The following is a 24,350-nucleotide window of genomic DNA, read 5'->3' on the forward strand; positions in this document are numbered from 1 at the left end:
CTCAGGTGGCTAACGGTCTCCCAGGTAACGGCTTCGCTTCGCTTTCACAGAGAGAGAGAGAGAGAGAGAGAGAGAGAGAGAGAGAGAGAGGCGAACAGTAGAGTGAGATACAGATAGAGCTAGAGAGAAGAGGAGGGTTAACACGGAGAGAGAGAGAGAGAGAGAGTGAGTGAGAAAGAGAGCGAGAGAGAGAGAGAGAGAGAGAGAGGGGAAAGGGAGGAGATGAAGGAAGGCTCTGAGGTGAGGTGTGTGTGAAGAGGCTCCTTCGCTCGTTTTTCCTCAGCATGGCCGGCCGAAGGGGAACCGTACCGTCTCCCGCGAAAGAGGCTCGGAGGCGGAGGCCTGGAGGGAGAGACGCAGCGTGCTTCCTCGGGCGAGCCGCGGCTACACAGCTGCTGAAGAGCCGGCCCTTCTCCTCATCTTCCTCTTCCCCACCGTGCTCGTGAGCGGGCGCGTGTTTGTGTGTGTGTTTGTATGTTCGTGCTCGCTCAGAGGCTCATCGCATCACCCCTCCATACAACAGCAAGGTAGGTAAGCAGGCCTGCAGCCTTCTTTTATTTTGGACCTCTTATTCCTTCCATTTCCCATTTATTTTCCAGACAGGAAGGTGATGGGTGAGCAAAGGAGGCAAAGCAGGGCTGAGCTTCATTAATGAAGAGAGGAAATATAGCTCAGAGAAAGAGAGAGAGGACCCAGTGTACCGAGCTCAGGTGGTGCTGAAAGAGGAATGGAAGTAGAAAGGATGAGGGAAGCGCAGTAGTAGTGGAAGTGCTTTCACCTTCCCCTCACCCACTACCACCACCATCACACCTCCCCCTCTCTCTTTCTTCCTCTCGTTATTTGTCTCTCCTCTCACCTCATTTTCTCTTTCTGTGGTTCCTGATAGTGGCTGCCCCATGGAGAGGCTCCCACCTTCCTACATCAAGCCAAAATCCTCTTGTCCTCTGCCTTCCTCATGTAAGCTGGTAAATGGCAGCCAGAGGTCTAGGTGGGTGGGTGGGGGTAGCTGGAAGCTGCCGGAGAACTGGGCCAGTTGTCACTGTCATGCTGTGTTTTTGTCAGCGGCTGAAGGCAGAGCAGGGCGCTCAGGTGAATGGATGTGCTCAGGCTAGCAGCAGGCTGCACACATGTTTAAGAAACACTCAAGACCTTTTGCGGCATCAGTATCAGAAGCGCAGGGTGTAAGAACAGCAGTGGTCCTACCACTGTATATACGCATACCAAGTGAATTATAATTCATCTACGTCAATTCACCTCAGATAATCAGACTGAGATATCATCTTAGTCTGCTGTTACTCAAATCACATCCTTTTCTATAGGCTAATGGTGATTAGTAATCATGATGCTTCTGATTTGAATCTATTGCTGTAATTAATATTCCATTAATACTAAATAGAGAAAGGATGTCACAGTTTTTGGAAATAAAATAAGAACAAAGTAATAGTTTTTTAGATAACCTCCATTAAAGTCAAACGATGACTGATGTGTTATTTTATGTAGTGTCCTTACCATTTGCAAATATACCTTTGGTTTGAATTTGATGCCTGTAACACGTTCCAGAAAAGTTTCACACTAATGTGAAATGTTTACATCTAAATGTTTAAACAATGTACAATGGAAGCGTGTTGTGGTCACATGGAAGTCGCATCATAGCAGCATGTTTTCTGAGGCGTAGATGTAGATGAAAAGGTTCTTTCAGACTGTTAACAGCATAAAGTTCATAAGGCAGACTCTGTTATTTTGAGAGTGCCCCTAGTATGAGAATTTTAATCTTCTTTAAACATGCATGGTAACCCAGAAATATCCAGATTAACACGGAGGAGCTGTAGGTGTGAATGCAAGCGTCCATAACATGTGTCCCGGACTTTACACAGACTTTATCCTGCTAGCGACCTTGTACAAACTCAGGGTAGAGTCAGAATGAGTGCATCTGTGAATACAGCTATGCATGTTCCAGAGAGGGGGCGGCACGGTGGCGCAGCAGGTAGTGTCACACAGCTCCAGGGGCCTGGAGGTTGTGGGTTCGATTCCCACTCCGGGTGACTGTCTATGAGGAGTTGGTGTGTTCTCCTTGTGTCCGCGTGGGTTTCCTCCGGGTGCTCCGGTTTCCTCCCACAGTCCAAAAACACATGGTGGATTGGCGACTCAAAAGTGTCCGTAGGTGTGAGTGAATGTGTGTGTGTGTGTCTGTGTTGCCCTGTGAAGGACTGGCGCCCCCTCCAGGGTGTATTCCCGCCTTGCGCCCAATGATTCCAGGTGGGCTCTGGACCCTGAATTGGATAAGTGGTTACAGATAATGAATGAATGAATATTCCGGAGAGTCACACTGTATGTATTGCATGTGCTAAAAGCTAAATGCCTAAAGCCTGTAGAACATTTCTAGTTGCAAGAGTGCAACTGACACAGAAAATCTCTCACTTGCTCTGCGCTACATGTGAAAGTACAACATCTGAAAATATCAGAACCTGATTTTCCCAAGTTTCTCTGTTTTTTTCCAGAGTTCATATGTGAAAACGTCTTTAGTAGAGGGCATTGTGTATTAGTGCCTTTAGAATGAGTAACTTGACATCTGTGGATCCAATAATCAACTTGTATGAAGAACTGAAGTTAATTCATTGTATACATATCTGGCACTGTAGTGTAAAAGACTGAGGAAGCTGCATAGTCAGAAAAAAGATTACCGTTCATATAAAAATAAGTTCACAACAAAGCTTAAGGTCCAGTTGTCCTGCTAAAATGAGTTTCAATGACACAGGTTATTGACTTTCCAAGAACAAAACTGCGTACTTGGTAGTTAGCTTTAATTAAATAAATTATTTGAATCAACTTTAAAATTTGAGCAGACTCCCCCTCAAAGGTACCACCAAGTGACAGCATTTTTACCCTGAAAAATAAAGTGCATCCTGGCGGCATTGTTCTGGGTTTCTAAGTTGTCACTGTAAGAAAAGAGAGAACATACATAGATGCTTTATTCTTTATCTCCAGTGTCAGCACAAACACACAGATTCCGTCTGATCAAACAGACTAGATGGACATGCCTAGAGAGATTTGCTTAGTAGACGAGTGAAATGAATATTTGTGGGACTCGACCATGCCTGAGAAACAGCTTCAGATAAGCACGCACCTGTCAGATTGTCAAAGTCACAAATTCCAACAAAGCTGTGAAGATCACGATGCAGGAATATATTTTTAGATGCCTGTGATATTGGGTGGCTTTTATCTTGATAGGTGATCTAAAGGTCCTTAAATAAATCTTCAGAAATCATTCTAGAAAGCGTTCTTTCAGGTATTTTGCCATTTATAACTACTCTGTTCTCTTCAGTAAGCCATCAAGAGTAGCAATGTAGGCCATCCTGACTTGAATTTGATTGACCTGATTTGATTTCTGCCTTCCGGACTAACAGTTGATAGAGTTATTTATGGGTGCATGAACATGTGATTTGGCCCTTTTGTGTAGGTCTTTGTCAGTCATTGTGTCTAAGGCATATGCTTTTTTTTCCAGTATGGTAGATGTATTGCACTGACTGGCTCGTCCATATACATTGAAGAATTGATTGGAAAGGGTTAGGACTAATCAAGAGTCTTATCTGTCATTACAAAGAAGGGTTAAGTGAATATTAACACTCCAAAACAGACTTGACGTCTTGATGGGTCTTAATTAACTGTCAGTAACGACAAGGCTGAGGTTTCTTAGGTTCTTTGCTGAACTGCCTTTCACGAGACAGTCAGCGGGGAGGTAGAAGTGATAAATGGGGCAAAAAAAGTACTGGCAGTGAAGGATGGGACGTTGTGGTGAGGGCTATAGATGAAGGCAAGGCATAAGCATGTATGACTCAAGTCTTCCACACAAGTTAAAGTTTTTGTCAGCTCTGATCTCTTGCTGCCCCCCAGAGCATTTGTTGTCATGCTTCACAGTGCGCTTCATCAGCGGAGTGTGACTGCTCCCACAGTCGCTTAGGACCTAGCCTAGCAGGAATGGCCAAAAAAGACAGAACTGCCACCCTTCTCTGGACAAAGCACTCCTTTGCCTGTCTGTGATGCCTGTATAGTAGCATAACTGTCAGGGAAATGCACATTAATCCACAATGCCTTGGGCTCTACTGCATTGACACGCAGAGATTGAGATGTTGGGGTGGAGCTTAATTTGTGTCCATAAACAAGTCTCTAAGAGAGAGAAATGCATTTTGAGTTTAAGATGGCTAATAGATACCAAAGACAATTCCAAATTGTTTTAAATCTACAAATTAAATGCATTTGCACTGTGCATACACTACATGACAAAGGGTAGTAATAAGTTGTTTGTCCATCCTTTGCTACAGTAAGAGCTTTTGCTCTTGGAAGTCTGTAGATATTTCTGTTGATGGCATTCAGCCATGTGAACGTTACTGAGGAAAGGTACTAATTTTAGAAGATTGGTTTTGTATCACAAAAGGTATTGCAACTCATGCCAAAGCAATTGAATGCTGCTCCATCGCTCCTGAGGATGCATTTCTATTGCTCCACAGCCCAGTGCTGGGCGTTCTACTTCTCTAGCTGTTGCTTGGCATTGACCATGGTGTCCTTAAACTTATGTGCAGCTACTCCAGAGCATCCCATTTCATTTTATGCATTTCTATAGAGATTATAATGCATAACCATAGAAATGTGTGTAATCTGTTTCAAAATTGTGACTGTCCAGTGTCATTTGTATTTAAAATTCCCATAGATTCTCTTCTGATATTCATACTTTTAACAAAGAACCAAAGAGTTAAGGTTAACAATACCAGAGTTAAGACTAGGATGTAGGTAAAAGTTAGGATTAGGTTTTGGGTTGAGATTAAAGTCAGGATTTAGGGACTAGTTTATTGTTTGTGAACCCAAATAGCAATCCGTAAATCAAATGTTACTAAAATAAACATGATAATAAAAAGAAAACAATAGCTTAGAAAGAGCCACGGATATCTACAACTTTACATTCATTCATTATCTGTAACCAGTTCAGGGTTTTAGTGGGTCCGGAGCCTACCTGGATTCATTGGACGCAAGGCAGGAATACACCCTGGAGGGGGTGCCAGTCCTTCACAAGGCAACACACATTCACTCACACATACGGACACTTTTGAGTAGCCAATCCACCTACAATGAGTGTATTTGGACCTGGAGTACCCGGAGGAAACCCACGTGAACACAGGGAGAACACACCAAACTCCTAACAGACAGTCACCCGGAGTGGGACTTGAACCAACAACCTTCAGGTCCCTGGAGATGTGTGACTGCGACACTACCTGCTGCCCTCCTACAACAACTTGCACTGTTAAAAAAACAAAGAAAAGAAAGAAAGGATTAGAAAAAGACACTGGACTTTTATCATCAACCCTTGCTCCTGTGGACTCCTCCAGCTGTAGTCTGGCAGTGTGTGCTCATGTGTTTTGGGAAGGCTGAATGTAGGACATTAGTTTTTTAAGTTGGATTTTTAAAAAAAATTTAGTTTGCACTTGATGCTTTATACAAAATTACTTGCTCTAGCTTTAAGGAGAATTAATATAAATTTAAGTTAAATGCAAGTTTTACGTTAAGTTTATTGCCAGCTATCAACCCAAACCAGTCAAATTATATAATAATTCATCTGAGCAACCAAAGTAGACAATTTCCTTATGATAATTTCCCTAATAACGTAGGATTCTAGCGAACTTCAAAAATTGGCACGGACAAAAATTGCAGGAGTTTGGAGAAGTATGATAAATTCACACTACCCAAGAGCATTGTCTAGCATCTTATTAAGTGATTACTGTAAAAGGACAGCCTCCCTACCGAACAAGACAGCGCAAGGTATTTTGCACTCTTAGACTCCTGGCATCAGAAAACTGAGATATCAGCAAGGATCAAACTCATATTTTTCTCGTATGCAGTTGTTCCGCACAGGAGCCCCAAAATGAGATTTTGTGAAGTGGTATTGGCATGTCCTACTGTGACCAAAATAAATTGCTGCTATGGACCTGAAATATGCATTTAAGAAGCAAAATGATTCAGGGATGTAGTTTTTACCCCATTTAAGTGGCTAATGAAACCTAATGAAAGGTTTGCTTTGTAGCTTCATGCATTCCCATTGCTTGCTACGTTCATAACAGATCAGTCACAAAACTCAATGAGCACTGAAGAAGCAGATGTTTAAAAGTCTTGCTGTTTTAGCGGACAAGCAGACAGACTGAAGACAAGAGATGAACAAATTAATCATGCCCTTTAGTAGGGAGCACATGCTACAGTAGGCCTTGGGTGGGAGGCTCATGCTATCAATAAATTACACCCTTTAAGCCAGTTTGGCCTGTCTTACAGGGCACAGCCTCATGATAGGTCTTTTTCCACAAGGAGGAAAGAACTATGTAAGGGCCATATGGAAACCACAGTGGATCTCTAGCTAAGTGGTGAAGGACTGAGAATGTACTTATTTATTAACTGACTTGCAAATCTTTTGTTTTTATTTAGCATACACTGCCATTCCAGTTTACGTGACAGGGAAAATGTTATATCTAGATAGAGGTATTTATATCTAGTACTGTACTAATACTATATATAGTACTGTCAACTGGTGAATGTTTCCAAGCATGAAAATTAAGGTAGTGGTAATATTGGTTGGGCATACCATACAGAATCTTTATCGTCATGTCCTTAACAAGTCCCAGATTTCCTTTTAGCTAGCTCTCTTTCTGTTTGCATGCCGTAAACCAGTGTTTGTAAATGAGTAAAAAACAAACGGTCTCAGTCCAGTATGCTAGGCTTTCTCTGTCTCTCTCTCTTTGCTGATGGCAGAGTTATCTGGAGTGTTTTAGACAATGAAGGGAACTCCAATATTGGGAGTATTATTTAATTAACTATTTATTATTATTATTATTTATTATTTATTTTGCTGTTTCGAATCACTTAGTGGAAATGTCTCCACATTTTGGAGACAGCTAACTGCATTACCAAAAGTGCTACAACTCGATTTACAGATGAGTTTCTGTGGAAATTCAAACAGTGAATAAAATCTTATAGTCAAGACAAACTTCAGCCTCATGCAAACAACCGTTGCTTTTTTCCTCAAACATCGTTCCACCTTAAAATATACCGAGCTTCTGAAAATAACCAGAGAGAACTGTGTGATCTTCTCAGCAGTTTTCTTAGGGTAGTTTCCAACAACGTGATTAACAGTTGCAGAGTGTAAATAATTGTAATATTTCACAGCTCTGAAATCAAGGGCCAGAGGAAATTGGGGTGTGTGGATTCTTACCCTGCTCCAAAAGTTACATAGTGCAGTTTCTGTAGTGCTGAGTCCAGAGAAGCAACGACAGGGGCTGTGTTCTCCCAATTACAAGTCTGTGAAGCATCACAATGCTTTTGAAGATGTAAGGTAACAATACTACTTAGTGTTCCTTAAAATGTTTTAGTACACATCAACATCCTTGGTGGATATTATTATACATTGCAAAACATGTCTGCCATCGTGTTTGCCTGACGGTCGTAGACATGGTATTTTGATTATTTCCAATAACTCAAAACCTTATAATCTAAAAAGCATAAAGCAGTATTCCACTTTAAAGATGTCTTATTTTCTCACTTATGGAGGAAGGATGGACATGGAAGCTTGATATTTACCTCTCTCACAAACATGTTTTAATTCTTTAAGTACTGTTTATGACACAGCGGCAGTTTATTCCAAAGTATTTGGGATTGTTTACTTGTAGCAGTGATGGTGTCCTACCGTTGGAGTTTTTTTGTCGTGTGTTTATGAGCTAAAGCTGTGTTTTATAGATATGTGCTATTAGAGCTGCATTAAAGAAATAGTTGATATATGACGAGGTTAAAAACAGCAGCAGTGAACTAGCATTTGTTTGCCACAAAACGCACTCTCTCTGTTGCACTGAAATGACATGTAAGCTCCTTAAAGTCACTTCTCTTGCAGTCGCAGCATTGGGCCACCATATCTGTGTCACTAGGATTTAGGCAGAGGAAAACATAACGCTGTCAATACCTCTGCTCCCACAAAATCCCTTATTTTCAAATGCCAGAAACTAGAACACTCACCACGTATCACTTTCTTAGGCTCCATGCAAGCTCCATCTTGGATAAAAGCCATTTTACTCGACACGTTTTCCATCCAGAGGGCTGTGGACCTCAGAATCAGGCTTAATCACAGTGCACAGTAAAAGCCTGATGTATGTGGACATAGTATCACAAGTAATATTTGGATGTAGACCACAAATGAATAATTGAAGCAGAGAGGTATACAGAAGCCTGTCATATCTTCTCTTTCCAACTTGTTTCTCTTTCTCCTTTCCAGCAAACCCCCCCAGTCCACTCAGTAAACATTTACACAGGAGGAAAAATGCAGTAATGTCAGATAAGGGGTATTATTAGAAATTATTGCAGCTCTTGAAGCTCTAGTACTAAGCTGTACTACTGGGTGAATGATTACATTGCCACACATTTATGCTGCAGTCAAATAGATCAGCGTCAGCATGTATTGACTGTAGTGTCGATGCCACATGCAGTTACAATTAATGTAGACATATTTTCAGTTTGTTCTCCCTAATGTCTTAAAAGTGGCTTAGCTGTAGCTCCAGTATGTGTTGATCTATGAATATGCAGAATGTCCCCCCCTCCCCTCTATCTCCACCCACTCTTCCACTGTTCGCCTAGAGAATGCGGTTACCTGGGAAAAAAAGTCTGTAAGGTGGTTTATATATAAAACCGATTCCAAAACAACACCATCATGTCAATAAAGTTGATTTTTCCTGAAATCACTTTTCTCTCTCTGGTTAAGTAGCACGGCCAGGGCCACCACAGAGCAGGTATGATTGGATGGTGGGTCATTCTCACCGCTGCAGTGACATTGACAGTGGTGGCGGGATATTAGCATGTGTTGCGCTGGTTCAAGTGGATCACACAGCAGTGCTACTGGACGTTTGAACACTGTACCCACTCACTGATCAAAGTACTGGGGTCTACCTTGCTTGAGCCACCTTTTAGAAGCAAAGAAAGAGACAATAATCCATTTGATGGTGCACAGTTTGGTCGTCCTCTAGTCCTTCATCAGTGGTCACTGGAGCCAGCCCATAGGACACAGTCCAGTTTCAGTCCAGCATTGTTACTGATCCACTCATACCAGCTCAGCCTTACTTAACCTTAACCTCAATAACTAGAATGAAATATTTGACTAAATAAGAATTAAATATTTAGGTTTATGGATTTCTCACCATTTGCAAATTTAAAGCCATTTTGTTGTTTTTCTGTGATTTTTTTGAAAGTGCCTAGTATTGGAGTTTTCTTCTCCTTTCAAAGGAAAATCACAGTTCAAAATGCTGTGTAGTTCAAGACCAAGCTTAATCCCTGTCTGGGAAACCACCACTATATAAACTGCAAATTCACAGATACAAGCAAACACTCACTCACACACACACACACACACACACACTGCAGTCTCATTACAGTCAAAGGGCAAAGCGGTCACAATAATGAATGTGATGAAGGAGAACTCTCAATGCCTCACTCCACTGCAGACTCTCACACACACACACACACACACACACACACACACACGCATACACAAAAAACATTTCTCAATAGCATTCATGCTTACTACTAAATCCAGCAATATCATTTGCCTAAGATTATGCGTAAAACTGCCTTGATTAATATAAATACGATAAATTGAAGCCCCCACCCACTCCTCACAATCTGACACTTACTTTTTGGGTGCAACAAAATTGAATCAGTGAGAAGATGCTCCCTGTTAAAACTAATCCAACCACTTTTCTGCCTAATCTATTTCAGGGTTTTGGTGGAACAGCGGGCATTTTCCCCACAACTTCCCCCAGCTCCTCATTTGGGATCCCTAGGCGTTCCCAGGCCAGTTGTAGATGTAATCCCTGCAGTGTGTCCTGGGTCCACCCCGGGGCCTCCTCTCATTTGCCTGTGCCTGGTATACCTCCAGGGGCATCGTCATCAGCTGCCCAAACCGCCTCATCTGGCTCCTCTCAAAACAAAGAAGCAGACATGCTACTCAGAGCTTCTCCTGGATGTCTGAGCTCCTCCCCAGCTCATATCGTCCTTTTGGTCATTACCAGTCTTTGCTCTAGCACTATATGTAAATGTTTATTTAAATTTGACAGAGACTATGTGTATCTGTGTACATTCCTTAAATTCTCATAAATCATGGGCCTTCTGTCATAGACCCCTAACATATAGACATGTTTTAATACGTTATGATTTATTTGATAAGTGTGGGCTTTTCATATATTCATGAGATGGGGAGACGAGTGATTCTAAATCATTAATGCATGACTTAATATTGAGTTCAGAATGCTATCCTTAGGTCTTCCAGACAAGTCTGTTCCCTCCTGTGCCCTATATACCGTCAGGTCAACCAGCAGTATATAACATTCAGGCATCCTGAACAGTTCTTGGTTTAGACCATGGGTTCTAACCCTTTCATTTAATAGTTATTCCACACAGTTTAATATAATATTCAGAAATTAAATAAAACCAGTACCAACCTCCAGATTATTCAGAAATTGTATACCAAGAGTTTTATATTCCTTAGTATCATCTTGCCACCAATTCTCAACATAAATCCTATAATAAAATTAACCTTACCAATGGAGGTGTGTTTGGAGAAGTTTTGTAAGATTTTTTTCTTTGCTGGACCAAAGATGTTGTGCTTGGAGATGACTGTGATTGTCCATGAGACATATCTTTTGATATTTTGCTAACTGTCCATATAATGTAGAGAAGGATCTTCACAGCAAAAGAACCAAAATTTGTTCTATTCTATGATGTTCTATGACATAGCACCAAAGAATCCCTTGTGCCTCTAGATACCTTGTCAAAAATACATGTGCTGCATTTTTGTGGATTTTTAGTTTACTACATCATTTGAACAAAGCAGCTGTCCTTCACATTGTGTGAAACTTTCATGATGAATGAACCAATAGAAATGCTCCAAAATGAAGTTCTTTTAAATTGACCTCCTTTGAAAATTAAGGTTTTTTTTTTCTTCTCCTGTAAAGTTGCTATTTTGGAGAAAGGTTTTTAATTGGACAGTGACGATATGTAAGTGTAAATGAGATGAACCATTTGCTATCAAGCAAGGTGAAAAAACTATTCAGGTCTGTATCAGGCTGATAAACTTCTTCAGACTTTGTAGGAGTAGCTTATGATCAATAGTGTCAAAGGCCAGAGTCTGGTGGAACTGCCACTGACACTTTGTTGGAATGAGCCTTTGATTCCAGCTCATTTACAGCTTTCATTACAGCAATCCCTCTGCTACCTGCCGTTGGGCCACAACCCTGATTGGATTTTTTCCATTACTTTGTTTTCAGGTCAATTGAAGCATTTAAAAGGCAGTCCAATTCAAATGTAAGTGTTTCTGTCAAAAATAATATATTACAGTTTAGTCTTTCTGTAGGCCTGGCAGTATGTGTGTATAAGTGTGTGTGTATGCGTGTTTGGTTGATATATTTTGGTTGGTAAGATCTACACAAGGACATGTCTCAGAGGACTAGATGTAAGCCTATGTCAGCCATGCATTCTTAACACAGCAAGACAAAAATCCAGATTAGTGCAGATATTTTTTTCCATGTGCACTTGGATTTGGAGACAGGCATAAACTTGGTGGGCTATGTGAGGCTGATAACAGAACTTGTAAGTAATATTAAAGCATGTAAATCGATAATGCTATTTAATTGGCACTCATTTCCAGAGGACTTAAGACACTATTCAAAAATCCGATTATGACTGTACAGTGTTCTGACATTGAAAAGACCTTCAGGCTGCTCCATCGTCAAGCCAAAAACTATAAATGCCTGGGAAGGCAGTGGGAGTTGCTGGATTCCTGAGGGTTTTTTTGTTCATTTATTTATTTATTTTTTCATAATTCTGAACACACAGAATTATCCTGGACTACAGTTTGTCGTTAATGTGTCTTGGCCAAAAAGCCCCAATATGAAAAACTCTGAGAAACCTTATTGAGAAACTTTCAAATAGGCTACATCCTGTAAATCTTGGAACAAACCAGGCCACATTGTACGATTGCACTGTACAGATGTTGGGATGAGGCGTCCAAGGGGTTAGTTCTGGCTGCGGTTGGGTGGTCATGCTTTAAAAAATCAATAGCACTGAAAATCCAAACCACAGCCCATTTGGAGAACACAGATCCTGTTTGCGGCCGTTCTGTGCAGGGGCTGTTATCACTTGCAGTCTGAGAGCAAACTGGCTTAGATTTCATCCTTCAGTAAATACACATTGATCTGCTTGTGCAGGTAAAACAAACCAAGGCACAATATTTGGTCTGGCAGTGCTGTCATCTGTGGAGTTTACAAAAAAATGAATGGTCCTTGTCACATTATCTTCCAAAGAAATATAATCTGGGACCAGCTTGGGTCATTCAGAGGTTGCAGTCTTGTATGTGCTGCTTCAGCTAATGAATTTCCTTGGGTTAAATTATCTAGTTAAACACGTGACTAAATAAGTTGTGGAATGTGCCTGTGGGAAATACTTAGTGGGCAGATTAACCAGTATTCAATACCATTTTGTGGTGTATCTGGACACTTTATTATCTACTAAGAAGTTTCATGCAAATTAACACAAGAACAACTTTGTAATTAACATATGCCCAGAACTATACTGCCATGTGATTAACAGTGTACTTTTGTATACAAGTCTAATTATGTGAACTGTTTTAATTGCAGCTCTTAAGGTGGAATAACACATTCTGTCATGATGTTGGCTTAGTAAGACAAAATACTGTCAAATACGTCAGCCATTTGTCAGACACTGTTCAACTTTAATGCATAGTTTGTTTTGTAATTATGTATTAATAGCTTCTAGACTTTTGGGAATTACTAGTTTTTTACTAGTACAGTACATTTTTGTTGTTAATCATTTAATGGGGTCCATCCATGAGAGCATTTGTGAAGTCAAGTCCCTAGTTAACATTACATTTATCCACATTCGTATTTAGCTTTATTATATGTGAATGTTTACAGCTGTGAAAACACATTTTCCAAAACAGAACATTGTTCTGAGTTTTAGTGAAAGGTTTGTGACATGCTTTGGTAAAAATACTACATGGATCATGCACCACAACTGCTTTATCCCCCTGTCTAAACAGCTCTGTTCAAAATGGCCAGTTTCAGTGCCAGTTCCTTTTAAAGAGAATTGAGCCGCAGCTCAGTTCAGTGTAAAAGCCCAGCAGTGAGGAGCATGGGGCAGAAACACTGGTTTTTATCCAAAGTTTCTTGGTTCTCTTTCTTTTCCATTTTTTTTAAATATGTTTAATCCCTACTTTAATTTCTCAGCATTCACTGATTTTTTATTTTTTTGGCTTGGTTTAACCTTGTCTTAGTACTATCACATAAAAGAGGGTTCTGCGTTGTGAATTGAGAGTTTAAGAAAAGGAGGCAGGACAATATTAATGCCTGCAGTCCAAGTAAAAATGAGCACAAAATCAGAATGGATTATTTTATTTATGTATAATGCTTTAGGCATAATGCAAAAAATGGGCTGAGGTTTGTTTCACAGTGTGTGTTGCTAGGCTCCAGATCCCCACACTGAAACGTGATTTTTTTTATAACATGTAATAATAATAATCAGGCAATTATGTAATAATTGTGACAGTTCAAATTATAAAATATATACTGTATAGCAATATTGAAGTGTTTAGTGTATTACATAGAGCACAAAAATATTGTCTTGTCACCCTTTATCAAGGAAATGTACCCTTTGCTTTTACTGAACAAGATCCATAGCAGCAAAAAGCATTTTCATGTTTTAGAAAGTAGAAAAGATGTTTGTCTTGGGAGAAGTCTTGTTTTATATTCTCTCTCTCTCTCTCTCTCTCTCTCTCACACTTGCTCTCTTTCCATCCCACCCAACCCCCACCTCCTCCATGCAAGCAAGCTCACGCCATAGTGTCCCTGTCAGATGCTATTAAAGTTCTCCCTGCTCCACATGGTGTACACACCAAAAGCACACAGCAATATGCTTATGCAACACTTAGCATATTAGTTCCTGATTGAATTACACATGGTCTTATATGCTCCTGTGATACAATGACGGTCCTTGACTACTGAAGCTGGGCTTTGCCTTGTCTTGTTATGGTCAGGGTTAGGGTCTGGCTAGCAGAAGCTGGCTCCTTGACCAACCCACAGGCAAACTCTGTGTAGAGCATGACCAGTGAGTCATATCTGGATGCAGAATTTCTAGGGTTGACTTGTTCTGTATTTTGTGAAGGCAGCATAGATATCCCAAAAAATGAACTTACTCACAAATCTAGCTCTTTTTCAAAGGTTGTTATTACAGGCTAATTGCTAACTTACTGCTTTTAGCATGAAGCACAAGTTGTTTATGTAGCTAATATTGACCCTCACTAGCAAACATGGAGGCTAAGAGTGCTGCTAAATATACTCTGGGCACTTTCAGACCAGACTTTGTGATTTTTCTTATCAAACACTGCATTTTTCCAGCACTACTTCCAGACCTGTTATGAATTTAAGAATAGCCTAAGATATCATTGATGGATCTCCTCTACCTTAAAGCCGCAGAAAGTAGCTAAGTAAACATAGCTAAAGGTCACTGAATGTCCTTAGCTTTCCCAAAGCGTAATGGGGTAAAACAACAAAATGACCACATTGCCCCGAGTAGTCCGATTCCCTGTAAGTCAAAGAGGGACAAGATTTGTCTGGAGACACTAGCTGCCATTCAGGTTGAGGGAAGGTTGCCTCCTTTGTGATTCTTTTCATCCTGTTAATGCACTCTTTACCCTGAGGCAGCAGCCACAGGCCCTTTGTGTTCTCTGTCTGTCACTTAAAGGCCAGACGCAATGAGTAAGCCCTAATCGAGCAGCTATCCTTCATTTCACATGTGAACACAAATGTATCTGACTCCCTGCCCATAGCAGCACTCTCAAGCATGAAAAAAAAAAACAGCACCACCACAAGCAAGGCCAGACAAAAGAGGATACGGAACAGACGGAAATGGCGTTTTCAGCTTGAAGAAAGCCTCCAGCGCAGAGTGCTCACACTTCTTCACAGCCAGGAGAAATGTCTGTATTGGATTTTCTATCCCAAGAACAAAGAGAGAGAGGGCTTGACATCCATTTTTATGTGTGCAGTGAATTGCATATTGGATATCTGTGGCTCAATGTGACACATTGACACATTGCCAAATACCCCAAAGCCCTAAGCTATGAGTAAAATTCCACTTTGCAGTTCTTAGAGGAGTGAAATGGTGACATTGCAGTTTTTGACAAAATTGAAGAAAGTTTCTGGATTAGTAAGCTTCAGGCCCCCTCCACACATATTTAGATTTTTTTTTTTTACAAAACAAGGCTTTTAAGGTGGAGATTTTTTAAAACACTATTGTTAGTGGTGTCATGGTTAGGGCCAAAATGCAGCTTTTCAGAAATGCTGACATCACACTTTGCCTGTCTCTGGTTGAAATTCAAATATTGAATTACACAAGGCAACATATACATGGTGGGCCTTTTATATGGATACACCTTAAGAAAATGGGAATGGTTGGTGATATTAACTTCCTGTTTGTGGCACATTAGTATATGGGAGGAGGAAAACTTTTCAAGATGGGTGGTGACCATGGCGGTCATTTTGAAGTCGGCCATTTTGGATCCAACTTTTGCTTTTTCAATGGGAAGAGAGTCATATGACACATCAAACGTATTGGGAAGTTTTCCCCCTCCCATATACTAATGTGCCACAAACAGGAAGTTAATATCACCAACCATTCCCATTTTATTAAGGTGTATCCATATAAATGGCCCACCCTGTACATACAGATAGCACTAGATTTCATATTTCTATATAGGAATTAATATATATGATGTGGTATTAGAAATACATAATGCACTATTAAGAGTTATTTCATGACTGACATAATGCATGTCTCTCTTTAATAGGTACTATGGCCCCTGTCTGGACTGGCATGATAATTTTCAAAAACATAGGGAGGAAAATCCAGATCCATGTGGATGGGGCCTCAGAATGAGATTCAGGGGAAAAAAACCTTGCTAGGTCAAGCCTAACACAGTTTTGCTGTTCATGTAAGGAGTGAACGTTATATTAACAGTGTATTAGAAATTGATTGCAGGTTTTGTTATGCTGAAATAATTTATAATTTTGTGTTTCACATACATAGGCTGTATTTGGGCATCCCTCCCACATGTACTTCCATGATAATTTATATTATCTATTAATTTGTACCAATGTTACCAACAAAAAAAAATAATGGAAAACACATTTTCTACCCTACAAAAGTAAAATAAATATATGAAATTGATATGGAGAATATTTTTAAAATCACTCTAAAGACAACGTATTTATAGACTGTAAGTGGACTGTGTGGGATTATGAAATAAAACCCTTCATACATGTCTTATTTGAATACTCAGATTAATAAAAGAGTACATGAAATGCCTTTAACATCAATACACAACTGTTCTAAATGGTGCCATTCCTTCACCTGGGTAGCAGTTGGAGGATGGGTGTTTTGCCCCTAGTCACTCCAGCTGTGGATGTTGAGGGACAAGATAGTGCTGTTCTTTCACTCCCCCTCCCACCCCAATTACTCCAGACAGTTGAGGGAATCAAACCAGTGAGCTTCTTCCTCAAGCTCAGTTTTACACTTAGGCCAGGAATTTGGTTTTCTTTATGCCACCTTTATGCCAGGGGCTATAGTCCAAATTCTAACAACAAACACTGCTGCCTTTGTAATCAGTATAATAATTTCTGATGCTTCTCTGCTGGTATTTTGTGATTTATTTTTTACATGTGTTTTGAACAGATTGCCAGAGTAGGACCAGACAATGTTCCGTAAAAAGAAAAAGAAGAGGCCAGAGATTTCTGCACCAAAGAACTTCGAGCACCGGGTCCATACCTCTTTTGACGCGAAGCGTGGCGTGTTTGTGGGACTACCGACACAATGGCAGAGTCTCATAGAGAATTTGCGAAGACCCAAACCCATGGTGGACCCCTCCAGAATAACACCAGTGGAATTGAAACCAAAGAAGGTAGGTAATCCCACAGTCCCTTGTTTAAAATTTTTTAACGATTTCCAGTCAGTACACAAAAGTTTACGCGCAAAGTGCATGTGACTTATCCATTTGAAAAGTGTCAGATGATCAATGCAATATTTGTTAACATTTCAAAACACAAGCACACCAACACTCCTGTACACCCACTATATTTTACTTTTATAGCACTGTTCTGAAATCAATAAGGAGGAAAAGGGTGGTTACCTACCCTCCCCCAAAATTACATAGTTCAGTTTCTGCAGTGCTGAGCCCCAGGTTGCAATGACAGAAGCTCTAGTCTCCCTGTTCCAGGTTTCCAGGTTCCAGGCACAATGATTTTCAAGCTGTATTTGTAAGGTAAAAAAATGACCTAGTGTCCCTTTAATATTGGTCTCTGCTTCCACTCCTCTTAAGCTGAGAATCAGGCTTGAGAAGTGGGTGTTTTATTAGTGCTCCCCTCAAAAACTGTAACACTTTGACAGGCTGAGGGCCTCTCACCTCCACAGCTCGTCTATAGGATTATTGGAGTCAGAGACGTGGAGAAACAGATTAAATGAGGTGCTATTCCTAGCTTTCAGGAAACAACAGGTTCAGACAGTGGCTCAAGTGCTTATAAAACTGTGTTATGTTCCTGAACTTGAGCTTATATCTTCACCTGTCTTTTGAGGCGCCTCATACATACTGTTAGTTTCATTTTTTTCAAAGCTATGACAGCATCTTTTCCCTAAGAGAGTCTCTTCAATGAAATAATAGCACTAAGAGCACATACTTTTTACCCTACTGTCATATTGCCTGCTTATCTATCACGGGTTCTACACTAACAACCCTGCTATGTACACCAACTCAAGGATGGGAATCCTCAGAGGGCTCCAAGATTTATTACACCACGCTAGCAATTAATAACGATCCACACTGCAGAGCCACCAGTGTCAGACTCAGGGATAAAAAGTGCATCTCAAAGCAAAGGGAAGGCTGCAGAGCACTAGAGCTTGACTAGTCCAGATCTCTTCTCTGCTACAGAGCAATGATGCCTTATCCTGTATACAGTAAAAACACCACAGCTGAAATCACAGAGGGAAAAAACTGTCTCAGCATCCTGACCTGTGGAGTTATTATGTTGGCCTGTAATTGCAAAAGTGCCCATGAGAATGTGAAAAACATGTGTATTTGGGTTTTTGTGTGTGTGTGTTTCCACTTACATGCCACTGTACACTGAACAATCATTGGAACACCTACCTTGTATCTACATTCATTGTCTATTTGATCAGCTCCACTGAGCACACAGGAGCACTTTAGTTCTACTATTATAGACTGTAGTCCACCAGTTTCCCTGCATACATTCTTATCCATATTTCACCCTGTTCTTCAATGGCCAGGACCCCCACAGAGCAGGTATGAATCATTCTCAGCGCTGCAGTGACACTGATGTGGCGGTGGTGGTGTGTTAGTGAGGGTGGTGCTGGTATGAGTGGATCAGACACAGCAGTGCTGCTCAGAGCGGTAGGGTGAAATAGGACTCACTTTTATAGTGTATGTCAATGTAACAAGATTTTTTATAGTTCCTTTCAGACTATTTTTATTGGTTCAAAACACTTTAAATGTAAGTCGGTATAGTTTCTTTTTAACAGCAGTCTAGGGTTCAGGCAGGAACTCCACACCACACTCAGAGCAGTCTTTGGCTAACCCAAGTAACTTTAAATGTATAGGTCAGCTGAAAGACTTTCACTGTGGTCTTCCATTACCTGTCTGGCTGGTAAATTCACAGTGCACACGTTCTTTTTCATCCCCCAATTCCCCGCCCACACCCACACTCCCAAGAGAGAGAGATGAAATCAAACATGACTGGTTTAGAGGCAGCCAGACCTGGGGCTGATACGTTAAGCAAGTCTGCTTAAGCTCCTGAGCCCCACTTGTACTGTGCGTCACTGCTTCTGCTTCTATCAGGGTATTTCTACGTCCCGTCAAGGACAGAGCGACTGAGCACATGGAAGCTGATAGAAAATGTCCTTTTGGCCAAAAACCCATGAAACCCAATAAGAAATAGAAGTTGGCATAAAGCTAGCAGTGTGAGAGAGAGAGCTTTCTTTGTGAGCAGTACATGCTTATGTTTCAGTGACTGTGTAGAAATCTTGTGAACACACAGCACAGCAGTACAACAAAACTAGGATTCTACATTTAACACACACACACACTAGTGATTACGGGCAGTGAACACACTCACATCCTGAGCAACGGGAAGCCACCTCAGCTCTGAAGCAATGGTCTGGGATTAGGTGTCATTCTCCAAGGTATTTCAGCTATGGATGTTGAAGGAGGAGAAAACATTATTCTTTCACTCTCCCACCCCCATCTTTGCTGGTCCAGGGGATAGAAAAGTCTTCTTCTTTAACTTTTCATGCCACAGCTGCTTCCCTGAGCTCTGAACACTGTGCTGATGTTGTTTATAGAATACTGTGCAAAAGTCTTAGGCACCTAGGATAATTCGATATATTTAAACTAATGCCTTCTCAGTAAGTGTGGTGCTTGTATGAAGTTATATATAATCACAGTAAATACAGAAAATACACAAAATAATATTAAACAAATAAGAAATATAAGATAATGTTTTTTTTCTATAAAGAAGTTTGAAGAACAATACTTTGTTCAGATTCTCTTTGATTTGCATGGATTTGTTAAATCAACAGCACACATTATTTAAAATTATTATTTATTAACTGGTAAAACTAGGTATTGGATGAAATCCTCAAATAATACGGAATCCATGAGGAGAGATTTGGAAAAAGTTAAACCAACACATTCACACACAGAATATCACTCACTGGAATAATGTTATTTGGTGTTATTCTAATGTTGAGCGTTATTTGTTGTTTGTTTGTTTGTTTTTTAGCAAATAAACACTTACTGCTAAGAAAAATACCCTTTTAAATCTCATAATCTCTGGTGCCTAGAACTTTTGCACAGTACGGTATTTCTAAAATATATGTTACATATTAGTCAAATGGAATTAATTAATTGTTAGAAAACAAATCTTATGAATATGTTTATAATCTTGTTACATCAGCTTTCTTTTAAGTAACACTAAATAATCATTTTGGAGGCTGTAAACACCTATTTTCCAGTTTATTTCTAGGGGTAACAGCGATTTAAAAGTAAGACCATACTCCATGTGTGTTTGTTCAGTCGCATGTGTGGTTAAATGCGGAGGTCAAATTTCGTCGTCTTTTTATTTTGCCAGATTCATTGAAACATTTTAAGGAGCTCATTGGAGTTAAACTTGTATTATTGTATTGTTATTTGCTGCTGTGTTTTTGGGCTTATGGTGAACCTCATGATGAACTGGATGCCACTTTCTAATTGTGGATGCCTAACAATCATGTATTTCACAACATTTGTATTTTTTAACTCCTCTACAGTTTACTTTGAACTTGTTGCAGACCTCAGTTTCAGAATGAGTGTTTATTTACAAGACACGATAAAGTTTATAGCGTAAGACGTTAATATATCTTATAATCTATCTTTCTACAAATACAGTTAAAAGAGTATTTACCTACTTTCTCCTTTTGTTTCTGATTTGGGATCGTGTTCATTTATAACCCAGATAGCAATGAAGGTTTGGCCCAAATGTGCCACATCAGCCGGTCCCTTATGGTGCTTTTCCACTGCATGGTACCTACTCCACTCAGGTCTAGTCTATTTGGGACCAAGGAGTAACTTTAAGCACAGTTTATTCTGCATGTTGTTGTTGTTTCTATGGACACATTAATGTAGTTTTTTGGTTTCTTGTTGCACTGTCCAGCTCTTGCTGAAGTCTTCCATCTGCCACCTATCCAACAAGCATTAAAAGAACAGGCCCTAATTTGCATAAGCTGCTAATATGCGTTGGATAAAAACTGTAGTCTACTGTAGAGTGGAGATTTTACAAATGGCTGGTTTTCATTAGATGCCAGATGTCTGTAAACTGTCGTTATCTGGGAAGAGTGAGGAACAACTCGAACAGCTGGTAGGTCCAGGGTATTTAGGAGAATAAACACATTTGATAAAAGCAAGTGTCCCCAAATTTTTGTCAAGCAGCACACATTTGGGAAGGAATCTTTTGTACACTGTAAAAATAGCCTTGCGTTAAGGAAGTGTGGTTTGGAGCTCATTCCCTGGTGAATTTGCACCGCTCAGCTTGCATTAATCAAAACCACATCTCTCTTGCTCTGTCTCTCTCTCTCTCTGTCTCTCTGTCTCTCTCTCTCTGTGTCTCTTTCTCTGTCTCTCTTTCTCTTCTGTTCCTCAGACAATCGTGCGGGGCAGTTTCGTGGGTCATGGCGACTATATCTCTGCCATGCTGTCAGACATGAGCCGGCTGTCCGTGACCAGCTCCAACTCTCTGCGGAAGAGTAGCCCCTCCACACGGAAGAGAGCGCAGTCTCTGGGGCGCCTGGGTGAGGTGAGTGAGGGCGACACGTACCAGTACGAGGACCTGGAGCAGGGTGACCCCGAGGCCCAGGCGCAATGGGCAGACCAGTCACGGAATGTCCACAGCGAGAGTGGTACACCCTACATGGGCATGAAGAAGAGCATCACCCTGCAGCCCAATGGTGTGCTGCCCAGGGCCAAGTCCACTTACGAGGTCAGCGTCAGCTCTCTGGAGGGCCGTCCTGTTCCACCTCCGTTGCCTGCTCCCCCACCTCCGCCCTTCCCTGTGCCTCCCAGGCCTGTGTATGTGGGTGATTTGGGGAGCCCCAACGAGAGACTAATGATGAGGAGGGAGTTTCCAATTGTGCTCTCTCACAACCCCAGACCTATCTCCTGCTTCTACAGTCCCACTATGCCCATGCAGCACATCCCAGGAGACACTGGGGGGCTTCCGCCAGACATGAGACCTACAGACAGGCTGCTGGTTCACCCGCAGAACAGCCCTGGGAGACCATACTCTTCATACGACCTGAAGGTAAGACATAGATTAAGATAAAACATGATTCTGAAGAACTACTGCTCTCAAGCCAAAAGAAGCAGACTGTAGCTTGAATTCCACAGAAACTCATTTGAAAATCAAGCTGTTTAGTTTTGTAGCACTTTCAGTAGGGATCTACTTTCATGCAGTTTGCGGTCTCCCAAATCTGGAATCAATTACTTTTTCAATTAAGTAATGTAATGGTGACAGCAAAACTAAGTCATTTACCCACTTATGGAGCAGGAATAGAGCAATATCCTCATCTCTTTTTATGCTTTATGATTTTTTTCTGAGGTCTCTCCACTGTGCCATTTGCAAAGGTATTCAGCAGTGGGTGTTGAAGGAGGAGAAAGCACTATTTTTTTACTGTCCCATGCCCCCTTTCCCTGCTGTCCAGGGGATCCAGTGCATCCCGTTTCATTCAGAATATTTTGCAATTCATGGGTTGTAGCTGACGTCACATTACAGAGTAATATCACAACTGCGATGTTTAAATAGTTTTATTGCTTCTGTCAACACACGTAGTACTCATTTAGACGTTAAAATGAAAGAAATATAAGTATGGATCCCTGACCCGATTATCCGTCTGTGTCAGACAGTTGAGGAGATCAGGCTGTGGGCCGCCTCCCAATGTAGCAACAAACGTCTTACATAGTGCACATCGCAGGTAATAAAACTAATAATACAGACATTAATTATATACTAATTTGACAGGGGAACTTTAACTTATAGTTCACTAAAAATGATTGTAAGTGCACAAACCTATTTAATGACAGACTGTGCCTTACGGAGTGTGTATGGAGACATTTGGGATACAGCCTAGACTTCACTGCGGCATGGAAACCTCTCAATGGCCACTCAGGCAAAGAGAACTACTTTATTAAATTTTAAGCCAAACTGGAGGAAAAATTAATGCAGATAGTCACAATAAAACAAAACAATACATGGCTTGTGTCTGCAGTCTCTTATACGAATGAATAGACCTTATTCACAGTGGGTTCAAGTTATAGTAGCTCAGTACACTCATTAAAATAAATTTCTACTAAATTTTGGACATAAACAGAAGACATAGAAATGTGTCGGCAAATTGCCTAGGAGGCATGTAGATCACAGACATTGACCCCGTCCCCTAGGCAATGATGCTTGAGGAGGCTTTAGTATAAAGGTTGTTTTTTCAAATGACCACTGGCAACCCTGAAAAAGATGTTGTCTAGAAGGCAGTAAATGTATATATTTTTCTGTGTTAATTGTGCCTTCACCAATGTGCAATTCACTTACCAATGCTCCTCCATACCATGCAAGAGCCTGGCATTGAAGTTAACACTGATAAAAATCAGGGTGGTTTTATTTTCCTTTGACTCAGAGAACTTCCATAAACAGTTTGATAAGTGAATACACCAGGTCCCAGTATATGTTTCTGCTATGAATCCGTCCATTTCAGATGAACCCATCTGCAGCATTCTCAAACAAAGTATTGCTATCACTCTGCATAGTACAATCATAATTTAGTGCTGTCTAAGGGATTGAAAGCTGTGGTGTTGGCTTTTGCTTTTTACAGTATGAGATTTCTCAAGACTCCCTGAATTAATTTATGATATGTACCGAGGAGTGAGCAATCTTTAAAAAAATAAACCTATTATAAATGGTCACAAATGGTTTGTTCACAGTTAATTGATATTTGGTACGATATGTCGCCATAAAACACATAACTGCATGCCATGCCATTACAACATATGCAACTTTTAATACACATCCAATATAAACCTAAAGGGCAGAAATTGCATTCGAACAGTAATTCTGTTGCAATTCTCATATAAGTGTAAGTTACTTGGTTTTTAATGTAAGCTGTAGGTTTTCATTTCTATCTGCAGTGTTGTTTCTATTGCTGCTGCCCGTTCTGTGTTCTACTGCTGACTCCCCAGACTGTGTAAACTTGTTTAATTAATTTTGATGGTTTCTCAAAGTGATAAAACGTGACGCAAAGCATTTAGACCTGCAATGTCCCTGTGGTGCACGCAGGCTATTTTTGGAAGCCCTCACACACTCCCGAGAGTGAATGCTGTAAAGAAGCACTGCACGCTGGCAGAATACACTGCAATGAATGAGATGATGGCAGGATTTCTTCAGGATGCAGCTGTATAACTAAGCACTTGGCTAGAGGTCAGCAGGCAACGTCTCAGTGCTGGTGTCATAAAATCTTGTACTTCATTTATTAACCTCTGAAATTCCAGGCATTAAATAATATATATATTTAAAATTGGGACATGTTATTTGTCAAGGACTATTATGAAAATAGTGTATCTTATGTAAATATGAGAGTGTGTTATTGCAATAGTCCAATGTGTTTACATGTTTAATCCCATTTTG

The 24,350-nt window shown here is 40.5% G+C and overlaps 1 protein-coding gene across 3 annotated transcripts in view; it reads left to right on the top strand.

Annotated features, from left to right (window-relative positions):
• The window catches only part of LOC136698979 (serine/threonine-protein kinase PAK 6), a 34,510-nt gene continuing 10,160 nt past the window's right edge, over nt 1-24,350 (top strand). The window contains exons 1-3 of one of the 3 annotated variants that reach the window (XM_066673470.1): nt 1-531; nt 16,813-17,038; nt 21,324-21,980. In XM_066673470.1, the coding sequence (XP_066529567.1) occupies nt 16,835-17,038; nt 21,324-21,980 (861 nt within the window). In that variant the 5' untranslated portion in view covers nt 1-531; nt 16,813-16,834. Of the gene's footprint in view, nt 532-15,955; nt 16,073-16,812; nt 17,039-21,323; nt 21,981-24,350 lie in introns of those variants that run through there. The other 2 variants (XM_066673469.1, XM_066673471.1) reach the window with 2 other exon arrangements.

This window comes from Hoplias malabaricus, chromosome 1 (assembly GCF_029633855.1).
Source record: "Hoplias malabaricus isolate fHopMal1 chromosome 1, fHopMal1.hap1, whole genome shotgun sequence".
NCBI classification, from domain to species: domain Eukaryota; kingdom Metazoa; phylum Chordata; class Actinopteri; order Characiformes; family Erythrinidae; genus Hoplias; species Hoplias malabaricus.